The sequence below is a fragment of the Neovison vison genome, chromosome 4, assembly GCF_020171115.1.
Source record: "Neovison vison isolate M4711 chromosome 4, ASM_NN_V1, whole genome shotgun sequence".
NCBI classification, from domain to species: Eukaryota; Metazoa; Chordata; class Mammalia; order Carnivora; family Mustelidae; genus Neogale; species Neogale vison.
Window position 1 is genome coordinate 194043811 of NC_058094.1, and position 18628 is coordinate 194062438.

The 18628-nt window shown below is 37.9% G+C and overlaps 1 protein-coding gene and 1 long non-coding RNA gene across 5 annotated transcripts in view; one reads left to right on the top strand and one right to left on the bottom strand.

Moving 5' to 3' along the window:
- The window catches only part of DOCK4 (dedicator of cytokinesis 4), a 430453-nt gene that overhangs the window by 63289 nt on the left and 348536 nt on the right, over positions 1-18628 (bottom strand). For all 4 annotated transcript variants that reach the window (XM_044246395.1, XM_044246396.1, XM_044246394.1 and 1 more), the window contains exons 28-32: positions 14963-15038; positions 13087-13187; positions 12588-12646; positions 4449-4597; positions 2629-2714 (exon numbers count right to left, since the gene is read on the bottom strand). In XM_044246395.1, coding sequence (XP_044102330.1) covers positions 2629-2714; positions 4449-4597; positions 12588-12646; positions 13087-13187; positions 14963-15038 — 471 coding nt within the window. The remainder of the gene's footprint in view (positions 1-2628; positions 2715-4448; positions 4598-12587; positions 12647-13086; positions 13188-14962; positions 15039-18628) is intronic.
- Positions 7450-9398, top strand: LOC122904994. Its single transcript, XR_006384296.1, has 3 exons — positions 7450-7693; positions 8081-8150; positions 9234-9398. It is a non-coding gene; the product is annotated as an uncharacterized LOC122904994 (long non-coding RNA).

Genomic DNA, 18628 nt, shown 5'->3' on the forward strand with positions numbered 1-18628 from the left:
ACAGTGGTGGTGAGGCCATCCCTCCCACAGGAAACACCTGTGTCTGTCTGTCCATGCTCTTCTTAATCCAAAAAGAAGAGCCAGACTCCTGAGATACATGTCCTGTATCCACTGCTCGGCCTCCAAACTAGAATTTAATGTGTGACTGCCAAATAAAGACCTCTGGAATGACCTGGAACCTTACTTAATTATTTAGAGCAACATATAAGAAAGGAGGGAGAGGAATGGTGGCCCGTCCAGAAAGCATCCTACTGTGTGCTCCCACAGCACATTCCCTGCGGTGTTCTCAGCCCTAGGACAGCACCTGCCCCAGGGAGGTACTTGGTAAATAAAACCAAACCAAGCAGAGCCAGGGGAAGCCGAATTTAGTTCTGACACTCTATGCTGGAGAGAGCACACTGGTGTCAAGGATCTGCACTTCCAGCATTATCAAAAATAACAAATCCTGACTCCTACTTACTCAAAAAGATGGAGTATGGGTCCGTGAAGACAATGTTGGGGGATGGGGTGGGGAAAGGTGAGCTAGCTCTTAGGAAGGAAACCACTGCACAGATTTCAAGTCTCCTTCTAAGGAGGCTCTTTGGGCAACTCCTACATTTGCAGGAGGGAGGAAGCTACTTTCAGCTTCTGAACAAAACTGAAGAAGTTTTAGATATGAACTACAGAGAACAAATGAAAATCTGTACCATAATGGCATGCGTTCCCAATTCATAATGTGTGCAGTGACTCATTGTGCTTATACTAATTCGTGGTGACTTCTATTGCCAAAGAAGCACTTCATTGTTTCCTGAAACATGGCTGGCTTTTCACTTTCTTTTCTGAACCCAGGTAGTAATGATATTTAATTATCACTTTAGGTTTTATTTAAACCCAATATGCTAGTAGGAAAAGCATGAAAGAAAAATATTTATAGTAACATTTCTAATAATATGTTAAAAATCACAAAAGAAAAATAATCTCCATTGAATGAATCAGGCACCTTAAAACAGTCTTAACTACAGAGGCTTAATATATTAATTACTGGTTTCATGCTAACGTCAAGATACATCTCCTATTTCAAAGCCTCATTTAGACACAAGTGTTCCAAATTGCAAGCTCTAGGCCTTTATTAAAGTAGAGAAGAAGCACTATAAAATGATGTATTTATTAATCTTGTGAATTTATTATAAATAATTAATCACAAATCTCCTGAGATTCATTTCACCGAGTGCTTTCTCGTTTTACTTCTTTGTTCAAACCAAGGACTGGTAACTGAAATGAGAGCAGTTTTCAAAGGCAATTTATTACCCTGGATGAGGCTTTAATCAGAGTTCTTGCTAAACTCCAGCTGTCATGAAACACAGGCGCTTTGTACACTAGAATGAACGAGGGCTTGGTGAATAATTACTAAAAGTTCCAGTTTAATTGCAGTATCAGAAGAAAATGATTTTGTTCAGGAGTCAGTACAAAGAATCTATGTTATCATCACCCACCACCATCCCAAGAAATCTGGGTACCCTTCTTGGCTCTTCCTTTGAATGTAATTTTCTTAAAAGGTTCAGGGATGATTCTGAATCAGGCAAGTTGAAACCTACCAGTCACTAATAATGCTTTCTAAATCTGGATACTAATACATCTACTTTTCTAAAGTAATGATCATAAAGTATACAACTTGGCATTTGGCTATCAATTCTGAAGCATGAATGGCTGGACGTGATGCCTGGGCACATACACAATGCAGAGCATATTCTGTAACAGAAAGACGTATCGCTGAATGATTTTTGTACTTCTGAAAGAACTGTAAACATTTCCCAGGCATAAGGAGCTAGCCCTGCCTTCAAAAAGAAATACTTTATGAACATAGTCGACTGAAAATGGCTAAGATCCATAGAAAACCGTAGAGAAAACAAGTGTTAGAATGAAAACCCTGAAGTACTAAAACACTCTTACATGTCCTCTCTGGCCATCTCACACAGTGATGAGAACTGGGTCTAGCAATTCACCCCGGACTGCGATCACATTCTATTGGCAAGAACCACCTCAAAGTCCCCTACAGCACTCTGCAGTCGTTCTAGCTGCCATCCAAGTCCAAATCACAGAATTCACTAAAAATGACTTGGTTCTGTGATACTCTAGCAAGAAACATTTAGAAAGCAATTAATAATGCCGAGTGACCAATCAGTATCAATGAATCAAATCAAGTACTGAGAAACAGAGGCCAGCTCTTAGCTTAGTCAACCTGTCAAGAAATCAGCCAAGGATATCTTGCTTTGGAGAGCAATGCACAAGAACCCGATAATTATGTCATTGTCTCCCCACCCCCCACCCCCCACCCTGCTGTCTTCCCACTCTTAACCCTACTTAAAATCATTATTTTGTAGCCCTGACTTTAATTCTTAGGATTGAAAAGATTGAGATTTGTTACGTAACACAAGTGATCTGACCTAATCAGAGATTAAAATGAGGAAAGGGGTCTAATCATCAGCATACTAAGAGCCTTCACCAGAGTTAGGCAATTATCCTTTATTTCACACTCCACAAAGACAAAGCACTCCTGCGAGACCCAAGCTGTCTTTGCAGCTCTCGGGCGCTCAGCACTGACACCAAATCCTCTGAAGGGAACCGACTGGGGAGACACGCATTACTCACATACTGTTGAAGAGTTCGCGGTACGTTTCATCACCTTTGCCTTCAGACATCAGGCTGTCCAGTTTGTCAATGAGCTTGGCTTCCACCTGAAACATACCCAAATATTACTCCCTTTCCTCTCCTTCACAAGTGGGTTCCCTAGGCAAACCGAAATGTATTTCTATCTGCAAGGGGAAAAAAAAAAACAAACCACAGTAAATTTTGTGAAAGCAACATTATCATAAGCTGTGGTTAATAGCAGACACCCCTTGGAATTCTAGGCGGCTACTTTAGATGGAGCAATGTGACTTCGAACTCCCAGAGGGGTATCATCTGCTGCCACCAAAGACTTCTATTTGTTGACTCAAACACAAATGTTTACAGCCCAGCTTAAACACTTGAATTTTTTTTAAGAGCTATAAAAACTGGCAAGTCCTACTTACTTATTTAAAAAAAAAAAAAATCACTCGATGTGTAAGAACATTAGCAAAGTAACATACCCACAGACATTAATTTAAATCTTTGATGTGTTTTCTATCTATTTTCTTTCTCAAAACAGTCTGAGGTTGCACTAAATCTTTGCTCCAGTTGAGAACTTGCCTTATCCATGTGCAGATGGTAGATCCATGGAAATATTCTAAGTCAGCAATAAGCTACATGAGAGAGAAAGGACATATTCCCTGAAAACCTGCTGTCAAAACATTTATATCTTCAAGAATGTAAACCCCTTGGGCCTTGAATATCAGGAAAGCAGAAATAGCCCTTCATCTGTCTGAGACAGAGAGACAGAAAGTGAAACACGCCTGCATGGCCAGAGAGAGGTAAGCAACTACAGACTGGGAGAGATACTTGACTTTGTCAAAGGACTAAGCTCAGTTACTCCTTGGAATCAAATTCTAATAAGGCTATGAAGACCAAAGGAAGGAGAGTGGATCTCCCCCAGGCAGATACAATTTTAAAATAGCCTTCCATTCAGTTATTCGCTTTCTTGAAATGAGGTATTGATACAGGTGATATGGCATGCTTCCGGCAGGAGGAGGGGTCTATGGTCGCCTTCACTCACTCACTCCCAGAGCTGATCATCATTTCTAAAATTTGAGAAAGGCTTCATTTGAAAATGCATGGTGGGGGGTAGGGGAGCAGATCCTTCACACAGGTGACTGTGTACAGCTCAGTGAGGTGACTACCTGCACAGAAAGAAGGTGACTGTTTCCAACTTGAGTGACCTGGAGCAGCAAAAAGCAGCTGATTTCTTATGTAATATAGTTTTGTAATAAAGAACTTCTATTCTTTCCAAAACTGGAGGAGAGCTCTCAGAACCTATGTCAATGAAACTAATAGGCTCATCTAGAAATCTAGATGCAAGAATTTCCACTGCTTTCCTGGTTAAACGAATTATCAGCACTTCAAGCAAAAAGCGATAAAACATACTATGCATCAAATGCTCAAAGCCTAGCCATTCACCAAATGCAATGCGCAGACCCCAGACAGGTCCATGATTTTAAGAACGGTTAGCCTTCTGATTCCTCTGTGTCGTGTCCAACTGGGAACAGATCAAGTCTCTGCCAGCTCTTCAACAGAAACCCTGGAAATCACAGAATTTTTAAGCAGAAGAGGATGTGAGAGCTTCCCTGGAGGCTCATTCCCTGGAGGCTCAGGGGAACACAGAACTGGAGAAGTGACCAAGGTCACACGAAGGGGAGAAGGCAGACCAGGCTGGAATCAAAGTCCCTTGAGCACTCAGTGCTTACTTCCCTACTTGGAGTTGAATCTGGTAGCTCAGAGATGCTCGAGAAGAACTGAAATTTTCCCCAACTGCTCTGAGAAGCTCATCTGCTTACCTGTTTAAAGTTGCCGCTCCGCCTCTGCTCCCAGTCCATCATATCGTGAAAAATAGGAATCATGACATTCCGGAGATCTGCCTGGGGTATCAAGGTCACTTCTAGGAAAGGGCCAATCAAGGCAGGAATAAAATGAAGCTTGTGTTCTCCTAAATTGAATAACACATTTGAGTTTTAGTATATTTAATCTTATCAGGAGTTCAGAAAATTAATATCATTGAATTTATTTTAAATGATTGCCACAAGTATATTCAATTATAATTGTCTCTCCAGGCAATAAAGTATTTCTCTAAGCAGATATACAAACACTAGGTTTTCATAGGTTGATTAATAGTTCTCCATTTTTTATTAAAAAAATTAAGGATTTACTTTTTCACAATTTAAGAAAAAGCTCTAAGATACCATGAAAAATTATATTGCAAGTTAAAAATGACAAATTAAAATTACACCAGAAGTTAAATCATCAGGAATTGGTTATGTACACTACAATACCGTCACACATTAAAATTTGTATGCAGTCACTAAAGCTGAGGTTAAGGAAGGATAAAAGGCAAATCTTTTCAAGAGAATTAATTGAAAAAGCCAAGGTGCAATATGTACCAGGTACCTCTCTCATTAAAAAAAAAAAAAAATACATATAATAATCAAGAAGATTATATCCTCCCAATGTTAACCATGAAGGTTATCTCTGGGTGGTAAGAGTAGAGTAGATTTTTATATATGAAAAAAAGTGGTCCCTGCATCATATAAATTTTCTTTTTTTAAAATTTTTAAATTTTTTAATAAACATATAATGTATTATTAGCCTCAGGGGTACAGGTCTGTGAATCACCAGGTTTACACACTTCACAGCACTCACCATAGCACATACCTTCCCCAACGTCCATAACCCCCCCACCCTCTCCCGACCCCCCTCCATATAAATTTTTTTATGTTTTGAAACATATCACACAGCCTAAATAAAATACTAAATGGTCAACCAAAAAAAAAAAGTATGTAACAATTTTCTAAAAAGATTGCACTATAACAATGGTGAACTCAAAATGGTGTATTACCAAAGTACACAAAGCATGATACCGATACTTCGTTGAAAAGGAAGGTAGAGAGCGGGAGGGACACCAGTGATCTCATTTAGCCGATGAGCACTGAGTTCAGCCCATTACACTAATGGTCTATGTTAAATCTCACAGTCTTACTTTGATAGTAAGAACACCGCATACAATGGAAAACACATTATTTCTCAAGTGCTAACCTTGAGCATTGTGGCTGAAAGCATACGACACTTAAAGTGTTCATTTAAAATTCAAAGAACAGGTCGGGAAGCTGGGCACAAGAGCCCTGGGTTCATGAAAGAGGATAGTTTCCCCCTTATTATTCTTTTCTCTCATCTTTTGTAGTAAGGGTCAAATACCCAGAAAATCATGTCATTCAGAGTTATTGGCACATTTTGGAGTTACATACTTTCACATTAATGATCAATTTCTCTCTTTTGTTTTCTGTACTAGAAGGCATTAGGGTGCTCAGACACACACAGCTGCAGGGTGCAAATATTTATATTTTTAAATTTAATTTAATTTTTAAAAAATTTATATTTTTTAATTTTATATTTTAAAATTCACATTTATATTGACTTTAGAAGAGCTTTTATTTTTTAACTTACTTTATTTCTAATTTAAAAAGATTTTAAAAAGATTTAATTTACTTATTTGAGACACAGAGAAGGAGAGACAGAGAGAGCACAAGAAGGGGCAGAGGGAAAAGCAGACTCCCTGCTGAGCCGAGAGCCCAAAACCCTGAGATCATGACTTGAGCCAAAGGCAGACACTTAACTGACTGAGCCGCCCAGGCACCCCTAATTTTTAATTTTTTGAGAGAGTGAATGGTGGGGGGCAGTGGGGCAGAGAGAGAGGGACAGCATCGTAAGCAGACTCTGTGCTGAGCATCCGGACACAGGACTTGATCTCATAACCCTGAGGTTGTGACCTGAGTCAAAATCAAGAGTCAGATGCTTAACTGACTGAGCCACCTAGGCACCCCTAGAGGGGCTTTTAAAAGAAAAATAGGAAAGGGAAATTTGGAAACTGGGAAAAAATGATGGGTGAGATTAGAGAGAGGGTGTTTGTGAAGCCATTGTTTTGTGACTGAAAGCACCTAGAGACAGTTCTGCCACCTTTAGGATGTGGCCCCCATTCCTTTTCCTCAGTGCTGTGGGACATAAGCAGGGCACAAGTGACAGGGCCCAGCTTATCTGAAAGTCTCTTTCTTTCTGAACTCTGAGGCCACATTGTCTTTTCCTTTCTCTCTGAGATTTCATTAAAAGTAACCCATTTCTCACCATCTCTTAATCACATATCCATATCCATATGTGTGAGGAATAAACTTGGCTTAGAATTCCTTTTGCTTTCCTACCTTCCAGGTACAATTTTATCTCTCCCAAGGGACTCCTGAGTTCTCCTCATCTGAGCAAGCACACCTCCCTCTTATTCATGAGAAGACACTTCCTTATTAATCTAACCTTATGCACTTTCCTCGGAAAGAATGAATTTTTTCAAGATGGACAAACCCACTGTGGCAGAATATAGAGAAGCATCAGTCCACAGTTCTTCTCCCTGTGTCTCCCCCATCCTCCCGACACACACATTTCAAGCAGGGAGCTAGCAACCAGCTTTTGCGATTGCTTTCCTCGGTTATTTTTGTCAGGGCAGAAAGCAGAAGCAACTTGAACTCAATCACTCTTCCTGTCATTTGTAAAACCCTAACCCACTCAATGCTTATTCAAGAGATCCTGACAAGAAAGAGGAAGAGAGAAATGGGGGAAGGAGACTTCTGGCCCAGCCTGAGATGAGCAAGCCTTATACCCGGTCTGGGAGCCTGCCCCTAGGGGATGGCTGCAGGTCTCTGAGGCGGAGTCTACCACAGACGCTGTACCCTCTGCAGAGCCACGCACTGAAGGCACCAGGAACACAGGACAAAGGTCACCTTGACATGAGACCAATAACCAGGAGGGCCTCCCCACAGTTTCGAGATTATGTAAGACACCAAATCTGTGCATAGCTTTTGGGTATGTGTGGGAAAGAAGTAATAGAAGTGGCAAGAAAGACAAAATAAAACGGAACTTCCTGCCAGCCCAAGTAGTCCTCCCTTGCCTGTTGAAATGAGACTCAGAGCTGCTACATTATTACCTACATTTTTAATCTTTCTTGAGCCTGGCATCCTTTGGCCTCTCCGAAGAAGATCACTAGCAGGTACTTATTTATCATTGTTTCCCTGAGTATTTTTTAATTCCTTTGTAAAAAGAAAAAAAATCCTATTTACAGGCATTTTACAACCTGATTTTTTTCTTTTAAAAAGGTTTTAATGTGTATTATTTGGGGCCAGATAAGGACTACATTTATCCTGAGTAACGTACAGAATTGTTGAATCATTATGTCGTCTACTTGAAGCTGAAAGAACACTGTATGTTCATTATAGCTCAATAAAACATTTTTTTTACTATGAAAAATCTTACAGGTGCAAAATTATAAAGAACACTAAAACAGATCCCCACATACCCATCATCTAGCTTCAACAATTAGCAACATTTTTGCCAATCTTGTTTTACCTATCACTCCAAAGATTTTTCTCTCCCCTAGGGTACGTTAATGCAAGTCTGAGACTTCATATCATTCTACTTGTACATAAATCAGCAAGCATCTTTAACAGGTAGGAATGAATATACATACATATATATATATATATATATATATATATATATATAAAACATGCATATATAATAAAGGCATTGTGATTATATGTGTGTGTGTGTATATATATAATACATATATAATCACAGTGCCTTTATTACCTCTAACAATGGCACACAATAATTCCTCAATCCAAAGCTTGCCTATATTAAAATTTCCCGGGGCACCTGGGTGGCTCCGTGGGTTAAAGCCTCTGCCTTCGGCTCAGGTCATGATCTCAGGGTCCTGGGATCAAGCCCTGCATCGGGCTCTCTGCTCAGTGGGGAACCTGCTTCCCCCTCTCTCTGTCTGGCTCTCTGCCTACTTGTGATCTCTGTCTATCAAATAAGTAAATAAAATCTTAGAAAAAAAAGTTTCCCTGATTGTCCTAAAACATGTTATTTACAGTTGGTTTCTTTCAATCATAATCCAGACAAAGTCCATTTACTACATTTTACAGCCCAATTTTCTACTGACAGTAGACAGGACACACCTACTTTTAAATCACTGTACAGGAAAGCATGAAGATAGCCTTATTTGCTGAAAACACAGTTTGGCAACACAGAACCTGTGTACACCTGAACAGGATCTCGCCATATAAAACTTAATTCCTCCCTGATCAGCAAAGCAAAATTGGGAGCTGTGTATGACAACAGCAAAATAAAGTTTACTTAAATGATTTCTTTTTAAACCAAAGATTTAGTATACTTTCCCCATCCCTAATTGTCAGCCACATGGTCTTGTTTTGAAGTATTTAGGGCATCTGCTACTTGGGCTGTTGGAGTTTTATATTTATGGGCACAGAACAGCCTGTTAGGGAAGTATTGATTTTTTTACGGCAGTTACAAGACGCTGTGTTTGCAAATGTGGAAAAAAGGGCCCACTTTATATTTAGTAAGAATGTTGGTTCCACTAAAAATAGCAAGAAAAATCTTAACCTTGAAACACAATGAATGCCGAAGCTGGGACACAGTAGTCAAGACTAGCCTCTTTCTTTGTAGACTATTTTGTAAGCATAGTACTAATGTATGAAATTTGTATGCATTCCCCCTTCTCTTGACAGGGCATTTTTAGTCCTTCTGCTTGGAAATGAAAATACTGAGGAACAACACATTTAAGAAAAGGTATTTACTTTTCACTACTTGGTCTTTACTCTTCAAAAGTAAATTATTTTATCAAAACCACAAGCAAATGTCACTTGACACCTGTTAGGATGGCTACTGCCAAAAAAAAAAAAAAAAAAGAAGAAGAAGAAGAAGAAAGAAAGAAAGAAAGAAAGAAAGAAAGAAAGAAAAAAGTGGGACACCTGGGTGGCTCAGTCAGTTAAGCATCTGACTCTTGATTTCAGCCCCAGTCATGATCTCAGGATTGTGGGACTGAGCCCTACATCAGGCTCCGTGCTGGGTGTGGAGCCCGCTTAAGATTCTCCTTCTCCCTCTCCTTCTGCTCCACCCCGCCCCAGCCCCTTGGCAAGGACGTGGAGACTGGAACCCTTATGAACTGTGAATGGGAATGTAAAATGGTGCAGTCACTGTGAATAGAGTATGGCAGTCCTATAATTACTCCACGATCCATTGCTCAATGGTAAATCAAGGGGATATAATGATAAGATTTGAAAATCGTACAGCTCTGTGCTTAAAAGCAGACTCAATTACATGTACCCTTTATTCCTTGTTCTCAACAGAAGGGAAAAACCAACCCTGTTTCTACTTGAAGAATGCAAGAGTTTCCACACTTCTAGGTAAGTACCGATGACCAAAATCCAATTTAAAAATACTGTTCTGTAAAATTTCTGTTTGTGTTTGTGTATTAGACTAACTGGGTATTCTCAAGTGGCAAAAAAATGTATTCAGTGCTCTGAGCATTATTTCCTCTTTGCAATTTATTTTCTAAAAGTTAATGTTTTTTGTATCAAACTAAAAACCATGGAGGCTCTTGACTTCTGAAGTCATAAAGCTTCCTTGCTTTACTAAAACTGACAATTCATTTTTATCAAGATTTTCTTGTTCCACAGAAATCGGACAAAAAGTTTAAAATATGAGATTTAAACACTAAGCTCTGTGCAGGTATGGTCCATTTTTTCTTGTATCTCTCCAAATAATGTGCACAGAGCCAGTGCCTCATGAACTATTCAATTAAATGTATTGTCCTGTTCCATTAAGAAATGGATATCTGTAATTATCTGAATAAATTCCTCTTTAGCAATCCAAATACTCAACAGGACATATTTATAGGTAAACCAAATTATAGCAAATAGATTTTCATATTTCTAAGTAACAAGCTGACTTAAGGTCTAAAAGGGGTGTTAAAACAGTACTTTGAACACTTAATTTTTCTTATCATTTTGTAAGAATATTGTATGTTGGAAGAGAGGCTTCAACATTTCTGAACATTTCGCCATTCTAGTTGTTGCACAATAGCAGTGACCTTTAAAATTCACCTTGGGTTTTGGAAGTCTCAGATAAGTCAGGACACAACTCTAGGGAAATAACCCGAAAACCAAAGAATGAAGTGAAAATTTACACCCACCCTGTTTTGAACTAGGTCCTGCTGGGAATCCATAGTTGAGTCTAAGGAGCCTTTATATATATATATATATATATATATAAATATATTTATTATAAAAATATAAAAATATATAAATATATAAATATATTTATATACATATATATATAAATATATATGTATATATGTATATACATATATGTATATACATATATATATATTTTTATATTATATATATTTTTATTTTTATTTATTTATTTTATATTTATTTATTTTTTATATTTTATATATATATTATATATATATTTTATATATATATATTTTTAAGATTTTATTAACTTATTTATCACAAGTAGGCAGAGAACAGGCAGAGAGGGAGTGGGGGAAGCGGTCTCTCCACCGAGCAGAGAGCCCATAACCTGAGCCAAAGGCAGAGGTTTTAACCCACTGAGCCACCCAGGTGCCCCTAAGGAGCCTTCTAACAGACTGCCATAACTGAGCTAGAGCTAGCCTCTAGGGCTGGGAGAACAGAGAAAAGGGAGAGTATCTAAGCAGTGCTTTTCAATCTTTAGCCAAGAACCGCCTGGAGAACCTGTGAAAACTCAGCTGTGTCCCACTCTCTCCGTGATTCTGTTTCAGTAGAATCAACAGCTCTGGGGCGGAGCCAGATGACTTCTCTTCCCCACAAGCTCCCAGGTGCTGCTGCTGCTGGCTTATATGAGAACCAATGTTCTAAAGAGTACTGGCATAATAACATCTTGTTAAATTAATGCCAAACGCAATATAGACACTACAGGGCTTTGAAAAACAACACAGAGAATGAACAAAAACTGAAGACTGAAAGGAGTACTCTTCAAATGAGACAAACTCCTGCTCTTTTTGGGCTGACTCTAAAGATACATCGTGGACTTCTGGCTGCCCTTAGACAGCTGGAGGCTGCTTTCCAGATGCCAACTCACTTTTATTTTCTGAAATTACCAGCAAGTACCGAACACTGGGCTCAGTTTTATAGAACAAGTCTTCCTCAAATTGCTATGAATATTGCTATGCATGTATTGGTCAAAAATCACTCTGTAAATAAATGGAAGTAAAACGCTAATGGTTCTGTTTTCATTTACAGAAAACAAATCCTGCCATTTCCAAGTTGTACTTGGATGAGTCCAAGAGGAGAGATGCTTTTAGATCATTACATATTCACTTCAAATAGGCCCATCACTTTAATGAATCGTAAGAAGTTTACCATGCAGTAATAGTAAATGAATGCTATAAACTTGCATAGTTAGCATACAAAATCTAAAAAGCTGGAATCTCTAGAAAGAAACCCTGTGCCAATGCGATGGTAAAACAATCTGTTTTCCCAATATTATTCTTCTCCATGCAACCAGGTCTGGGTCATCAATTTGCCGGAGCAGTACGCTCTATCTGCTGTGTCGGATTAACCAGATTGAATCTAATAGTTTCTTAGCAACTGCACAGGCTTTAAAATCCTTATGATATAGGTCCGTGGTGTTTTTAAGAGTACTGGTGCGCAAGTCAGTGTTTCATAAATTTAATTCTAAATCTGTTACGATTCATAGACTCAGCTCAGAGTTCTAGAAATTTTGAGTTGTTACAATCCCAAATTCTGAAAGGTTAGCTCATTACTGAACACGTGTGTATTATTGGAGCAATGCTAGATAATAAAATTTATCATTTATTAATGAAACACACAAAGGTAAGATGATTTTTCAGACAGATACCAATTTTAAAAAGTTAGTTATAACCATATTCAATGCCAAAATATCAATTACATTCTAAGGATGACTTTACTGATCTAAACACTGTTACTTGTAAGTTGTCCTTCTTCATTTATACCCTTAAAAGTACAGTGACAAACTGCACAATGGAGGTGGCTTCTCTTTCCATTACTTACCTAGGTTTTGCCACATGCTGAAAATTTCACAACCCATTGTGACACGCATGTCACCATACCTGAAATAAAGCAGAAAGCAAATCTGATACAAAGTCTTCAAAACAAAGAAGTATTTGTGTCTCTTTGGGACAGAGAAGTATTTTTGTCTCTTCTGAATTAAAAGACACTATGTTTGTAATTAAAGATATTTAATGTAGATGTCTTGATGCTTCTAATGCAAATCCTTATATAAATCCTTTAATGAAATAGATCTGTCCTCTAATTAATTTGCTACTATAATACACTGATTGCTGAAAGATGGAGCTCCCTCACCCAAAAAAAAGTATAAGTAAATTCAAAATTTCCAGAAAAGATTGCTTGTCCTCTTGCTCATTGCCTCTCCACTGTCATTTCCAGTTACGGATACCTGATTTATGAATCATTTAAACCAAATGCCCTCTTAAAGGCACAACATTTGATTTACCTCATACTCCCCACCCAATTATACATTGGTACTTACTTTTCTAACACCTTCTTCTTTTTGGAAGGTGTGAACATCTCTAACTGAAGACACAACTGGTTGATAAAAATGACGGCAAGGTAAAAGTAAGAATCCCAAATCTAAAACAAGAACAAAACATTTAAATGCTATAGTTTACAAAAATATTTACAGATTAAGTGACATATCTTGGATTTGCTTCAAAAGTGGTAAGTGGATGGAGGTAGAGTTGAAGTAAGATTGGCCCCGTGTGGATAATAGTTTAATCTGGATATGGGTACATGGGGGCTCATCACACTATTCTCTCTGCTTTTACACATGCTTGAAATTTGCTGTAACAAAGAGGGAAAGCAAATAAATACTATCTATTTCTATACTGCTTCCGGGCCATACCCCAGGTTTCTTAAGGTCCCTGGTGTATGTTAAATCCTTTGTTTCTCTTATAATATGTCTGAGGTATAAGTTGGTTTATTTTATTCCTGCAAGGATTCATTTTTGGAACTCCTTTTAATGGAGAATTTAAAAAAAAAAAAAAAGGCATACACTTCCCTGGGTATGCTAATTGCTTTAAATTCAGACAGTATGTAAAAATTCCCTGCCCAGACAAATCTTTTGAGTTTAAGGTTTCTTATACCAAAAACAGCACCAGAAAGAGATCAGAATAAAATTCCCAGAAATAAACTTCACCAAAAACATATGACATAATGGAAGGAAACTACTTCTTCATGGACACCAAGTAAAATTGGAAGTAATAAGGAGAAACATCATAAAGAATTAATATCTTTTATATATAAAGAGCTCTTATAAACAAAAAATATAAGAATGAGAAAAATAATGAAAAAGTCAAGAACAGATACTTCACAAACTAAACTAAACTAAAATATGAATTTTAGTCAGTAATTTTAGGTTGGTAGATATATAGGAAATCAAATATAATTGGCATAACCCTTAACTCATTGTTCCACTTACAAATATATATCCAAAAAATAATTAAGGATATATGCCAAGTTTTATATTGTAAGAAGGCACATAGAGTAATTTCTAAGAATAAAATAGCAGAAACAACTAAATATTAAAACAGCAGAGTTGTAATCATGAAATTTTCATATATTTATTATTGCATGGTATGATATAAAGACATAGTATACAAACTTTAAATTCCATTGGTTTTCACTGATTTGTGCTTTTTTTTGTATTGTCTAGTTATCCAATAGGGACAGTTTATTCAATGTTGAATATGAAAAAGGTTATTTAAAAAGAATAGGAAATACAGATGCCAAAACCTGAAAACATCATTAAGAAGGGAAGCCAAAATAGGCATTCCCATCCTTGTTTACCATTTATCATCTTCCATTTAGAAAATAGTATATTAAGAATTCTTAGGCATACCAAATTATATTATAGATGTACCAAAAGTTCTGCCTTAAAGAATTTTACCAATCTTTTATTTTGTTTCTTTTCATTAATTCATTCTAAAAAAAATGTGATGATGGAGAAGTAAAGGAACTGAAGCATTTACTTTGTAAACATTTTCTTCATATAAACTCTACTTTAAAAAAAGTCCTAAAAACATATTCCAAGTTCCCCTTGTCACATATGAGGACCATACAAGAAAGAAGAATGAAAATTTATAGTAACAACAAGAAACTACATCCACTTAAGCACTATGATTTCCACTAGGTTGGTAAGCATGATTATAGCCCTATCTTGTTCACAAATATAATGAAAACTTCTAATATTCATCATTAAAGCTAATATAGCCCAAGATTAATTTGGGGTAGGTGGAATAAATATGTTTTCCTATTATTAAGAGAAAGAAAATATGTTAGGTGATTTCCTCAAGTACAAGGTGAAAGATCTCAGCTCAGACAGGAGAGTCATCCAAATGGATACTTACTTTATAGTCAAAGTTTTCATTTAAGAAGTTCTTACGAAGTGCATCAGACAGGTATAGAACTGTTGTAATAATAACACTAGTGATTAAAAAAAAAAAAGAGAACATTTTAAATTGGAAACTTCACATGTGAAAATTATTTATTAGATAAGAATAAAAAACAATTAAGGTAGAAGGAGAAAACCTTCAGGGGCACCTGCGTAGCTCAGTCAGTTAAGCATCCAACCCTTGGTTTCATCTCAGGTCATGATCTCAGGGTCCTGAGATCAAGCCCCATGTCAGGCTCCGTGCTCAGTGTGAAGTCGGCTTGGGATTCTTTCCCTCTCCTTCTCCCTCTGCTTCTGCTCCCCTCCCCACCCCACCCTCCCAAAAATCAATCAATCAATCAATCCTTTAAAAAAGGAAAAGAAAAGAAAACCTTCAGGAAGCATGTTGAACAATATTCCTTGAATACCATGTGCTAACTTTTTAAAATTTTCTTTAAAGTAATCTTTATATCCAACATGGGGCTTGAACTCATTACCTCCAGATCATGAGTCACATGCTCTACAGAATGAGTCAGCCAGGTGCCCCAACGTGAAACAATCTTAGATGACTTGTATTTGAAACAGGAAAAAGGAACACCAGCCCCCCCACCCCCCAAAAAAATCCATCACTGAAGTTGGGTTCTTTGTAAAATGATACCCAGATCTATGAGATCATATGACTCAGGCAGAAATATATCAATCTCCTGATGTTTTATAATGCTTTTATTAATTTCTGAACAAAGCAAAATGATTAATCCAAGTTTAGTGTTCCACATTTGATGAACATGGAAGAAAGCCATACTTAAAAAAAAATACAGAACAAGAAACTGGAGCCCAAAGATGAAATGGATGAAGTGAGAGAATATATTGAGAATTTATGAGAGATCTTCTCTCTGTTCTCCCCCGTTTAAGGTATTATGGGGCAGGCAAGAGCTATGGAAGGCAGACTCCCTCTCTCCTGGTGACAGAATGCCATGAAAGAAACCATTACAGACTGTGAAATTGTCTATAATCCAGCACTAAGCTGTGTGAAACTGCTAGTGGGTGGTAAGGCCATTCAGAGAATGGGGCATCTCAGGGCTGGAGAAATTAGGGAAAGATGAATCGACATTCAAAACTGAATGCATATCCAACTGGTTCATTTAATGTTACATACAGCATTACACTGAAAGAACACAGGTCATTCTCCAAAATACTATATATTAATGGTATATATATGGTTGATCCTGAAAACCTCCTCAGCCTCTGCTAAGACGCATGCCCCGGGGAGTGTCTGCAAGACTTTAGTTCTCAGCACATGACCTCCAATAAAACAAAACACCCCACCAACTTCACACCTTGATTATCTTATTGGTAAAACCTGGACTAGAGGGATATTTACTAATTAGAAGAATATTTACAGTCTTTGAAACATAAAGGTTCATTATCGATATCTGCTAGAAAATTCACTATGATAGCCTTCTCCTGGGATAGGGGAATATTAATGAGACTAAGTGGTTGGATGACTGAATGAGAATAGCTAAAGGTAAAGAAAGGGAAGGAGAAGAAAAACCATCATTCCTCAGGCACCTGCTGTACCGTGAGGAAGCACGTACATTTTATGTATGTCAATTACATCTTTCAAAGAATCTTACTGTGAAAGTTAAGTATAAGCAAAGCCCATGAAAATGAAAAGTCCTGTGGTATCTCCACTCCCACCCCAAACAGGAGACTGGCGTCCCTCAGTGACTATCCTATTAAAGAGATAAATCACCTGCAAGTAACAGTATTAAGTGGCAATTTTCCATAGCCACTAGCAAAATCAATGATGATAACTGAAGAAATCATTAAAATTCCCAAAGTAGTTTCTCTAAAACTTACATTATGAAACTAAAGCTTAATTATCAGATAATGGAATGCTAGCAAGGAGGAAGTAGTTCATCCTTAACATGGGGTTCTAAGCACAGATGTTCTGCTTTGGTATTCAATGGAGAAATACACACAGTCCCACTATGCCTGAGTATCACATAAAAAACCCACTTTCTGGCCCATAACCATAACTGGATGAGCATACAGTGGTAGTGAAACAGGGCATATCTGGGATTTAGACTATTGGACCTAATGTCCTGGAAAGCAGCCAACACATTCAACCTTCCAAGTAAGAAGGTTATTCCACGGCAAAGATGACCCATTTGTTATTTATATGTTGGGTCCCAAACACACAAACAACATCCACAGCTTATTGGCCTCACTGTCACCCAGTGAGTCTTAACCTAGTGGCTCTGTGGATCACCCAGGAGCCTTTAAAATACAGAGAGATACCCCCAGAGATGCTAATGAATGGACTGGGGTACAGCCTGGACAGCAGGAGTGTCAGGACACCCAGGTGATTCTCAGGTGCACCCAGAACCGAGAACCACTTCTCTAGACAAAGCAGTGCTTCTCAGACATTAGTGGGTACCCTGTGATCTAGTTAAAATTCAGATTCTGCCTCAGTAGGCCTAAGGTGGGGCCCGAGACCCTGCCATTTCTAACAAGCTCCAGGGGATGCTCTTGCTGGTCATCCTTGGTCCACCCTTTGAAGAGCAAGGCTCTTCAGAGGACTAAGCCAGAAAAACCTTCCAACAAACTCTGCTTCACATTCTCCTGGCTTCTAGAATTCCATGCCAGTCATTATATTTGGTAGTTCTTAAATGGGGAATGCAGTCCTTGTTCTAGATTGAACACCTTGTCCTCTCACCAAGGCGGTGCCATCCTTAGGCACCAAGAGGTACAGGGCATAGGACCATGATCTTTGGAGAAGCTTTGGAAAATGCAAAGACCTGAAAAAATGTTATGGGACCAAAAATTAAAACTGCAAAATAACAACTAAAATTAAGTTCATTGCATGTCCACAGAATACAACATTACTTATTACATTGCTTGTCCAATTTCATATTTAGGCGACATCTATGATATTTAAAAAAAAAAAAGGATAGGTTACCTTTTACAACTTCACAGGAATTCCTAAACATACAGAAATGCTGAGAAATCACAAGCAAACGGAGTTAAATGACTCACTCATAGGCCAATAACTTAAAAAGCAAAATGTAAAAATTGCTTTTCACTTTCTCTCTTCAGTAAAATGTGGTGTGTGGATCTATTTAATATGTTTGATATGTTGAGAGGTAAGACCTCCAAAAACAAGACTTCTCAGAACTAGAAGGACGTAAAGTGAGTCTACTTCAAATGTTTTGCATTTATGCTTCTAACACTCAGCCCAAGTCACGGAGGCAGCTCCCAGAGCTTTGTACAGTAACTCAGCACTGAGTCAGGATCCGGGCACACAGGCTCCAAGCCAGCTAATGGCATTTGTACATTATTTTTCCTTCATTGTGGTCAATACTGGGGGTGTTTAGGGATCTTTCTTTACTTGTTCCAGTTTTTCCAAAACCATGTGGCTCCTTTGGTTTTATTCTTTTACTCATGACTCAGTTTCTGAATATAAGGACATCTCAAATCTCAACACTCCACTTCCATAGCCAAGAAAGCTTTGCAATCTGTTACTACAAATGGTCAAATGACTGATGGCTGCCACAGAAGTGTAGGCACAAGGATGACTTCCCACAACCTTCATCCATGGGCACAGCACCACAAGATTTACACATGAAAGAGGAACTGGTGC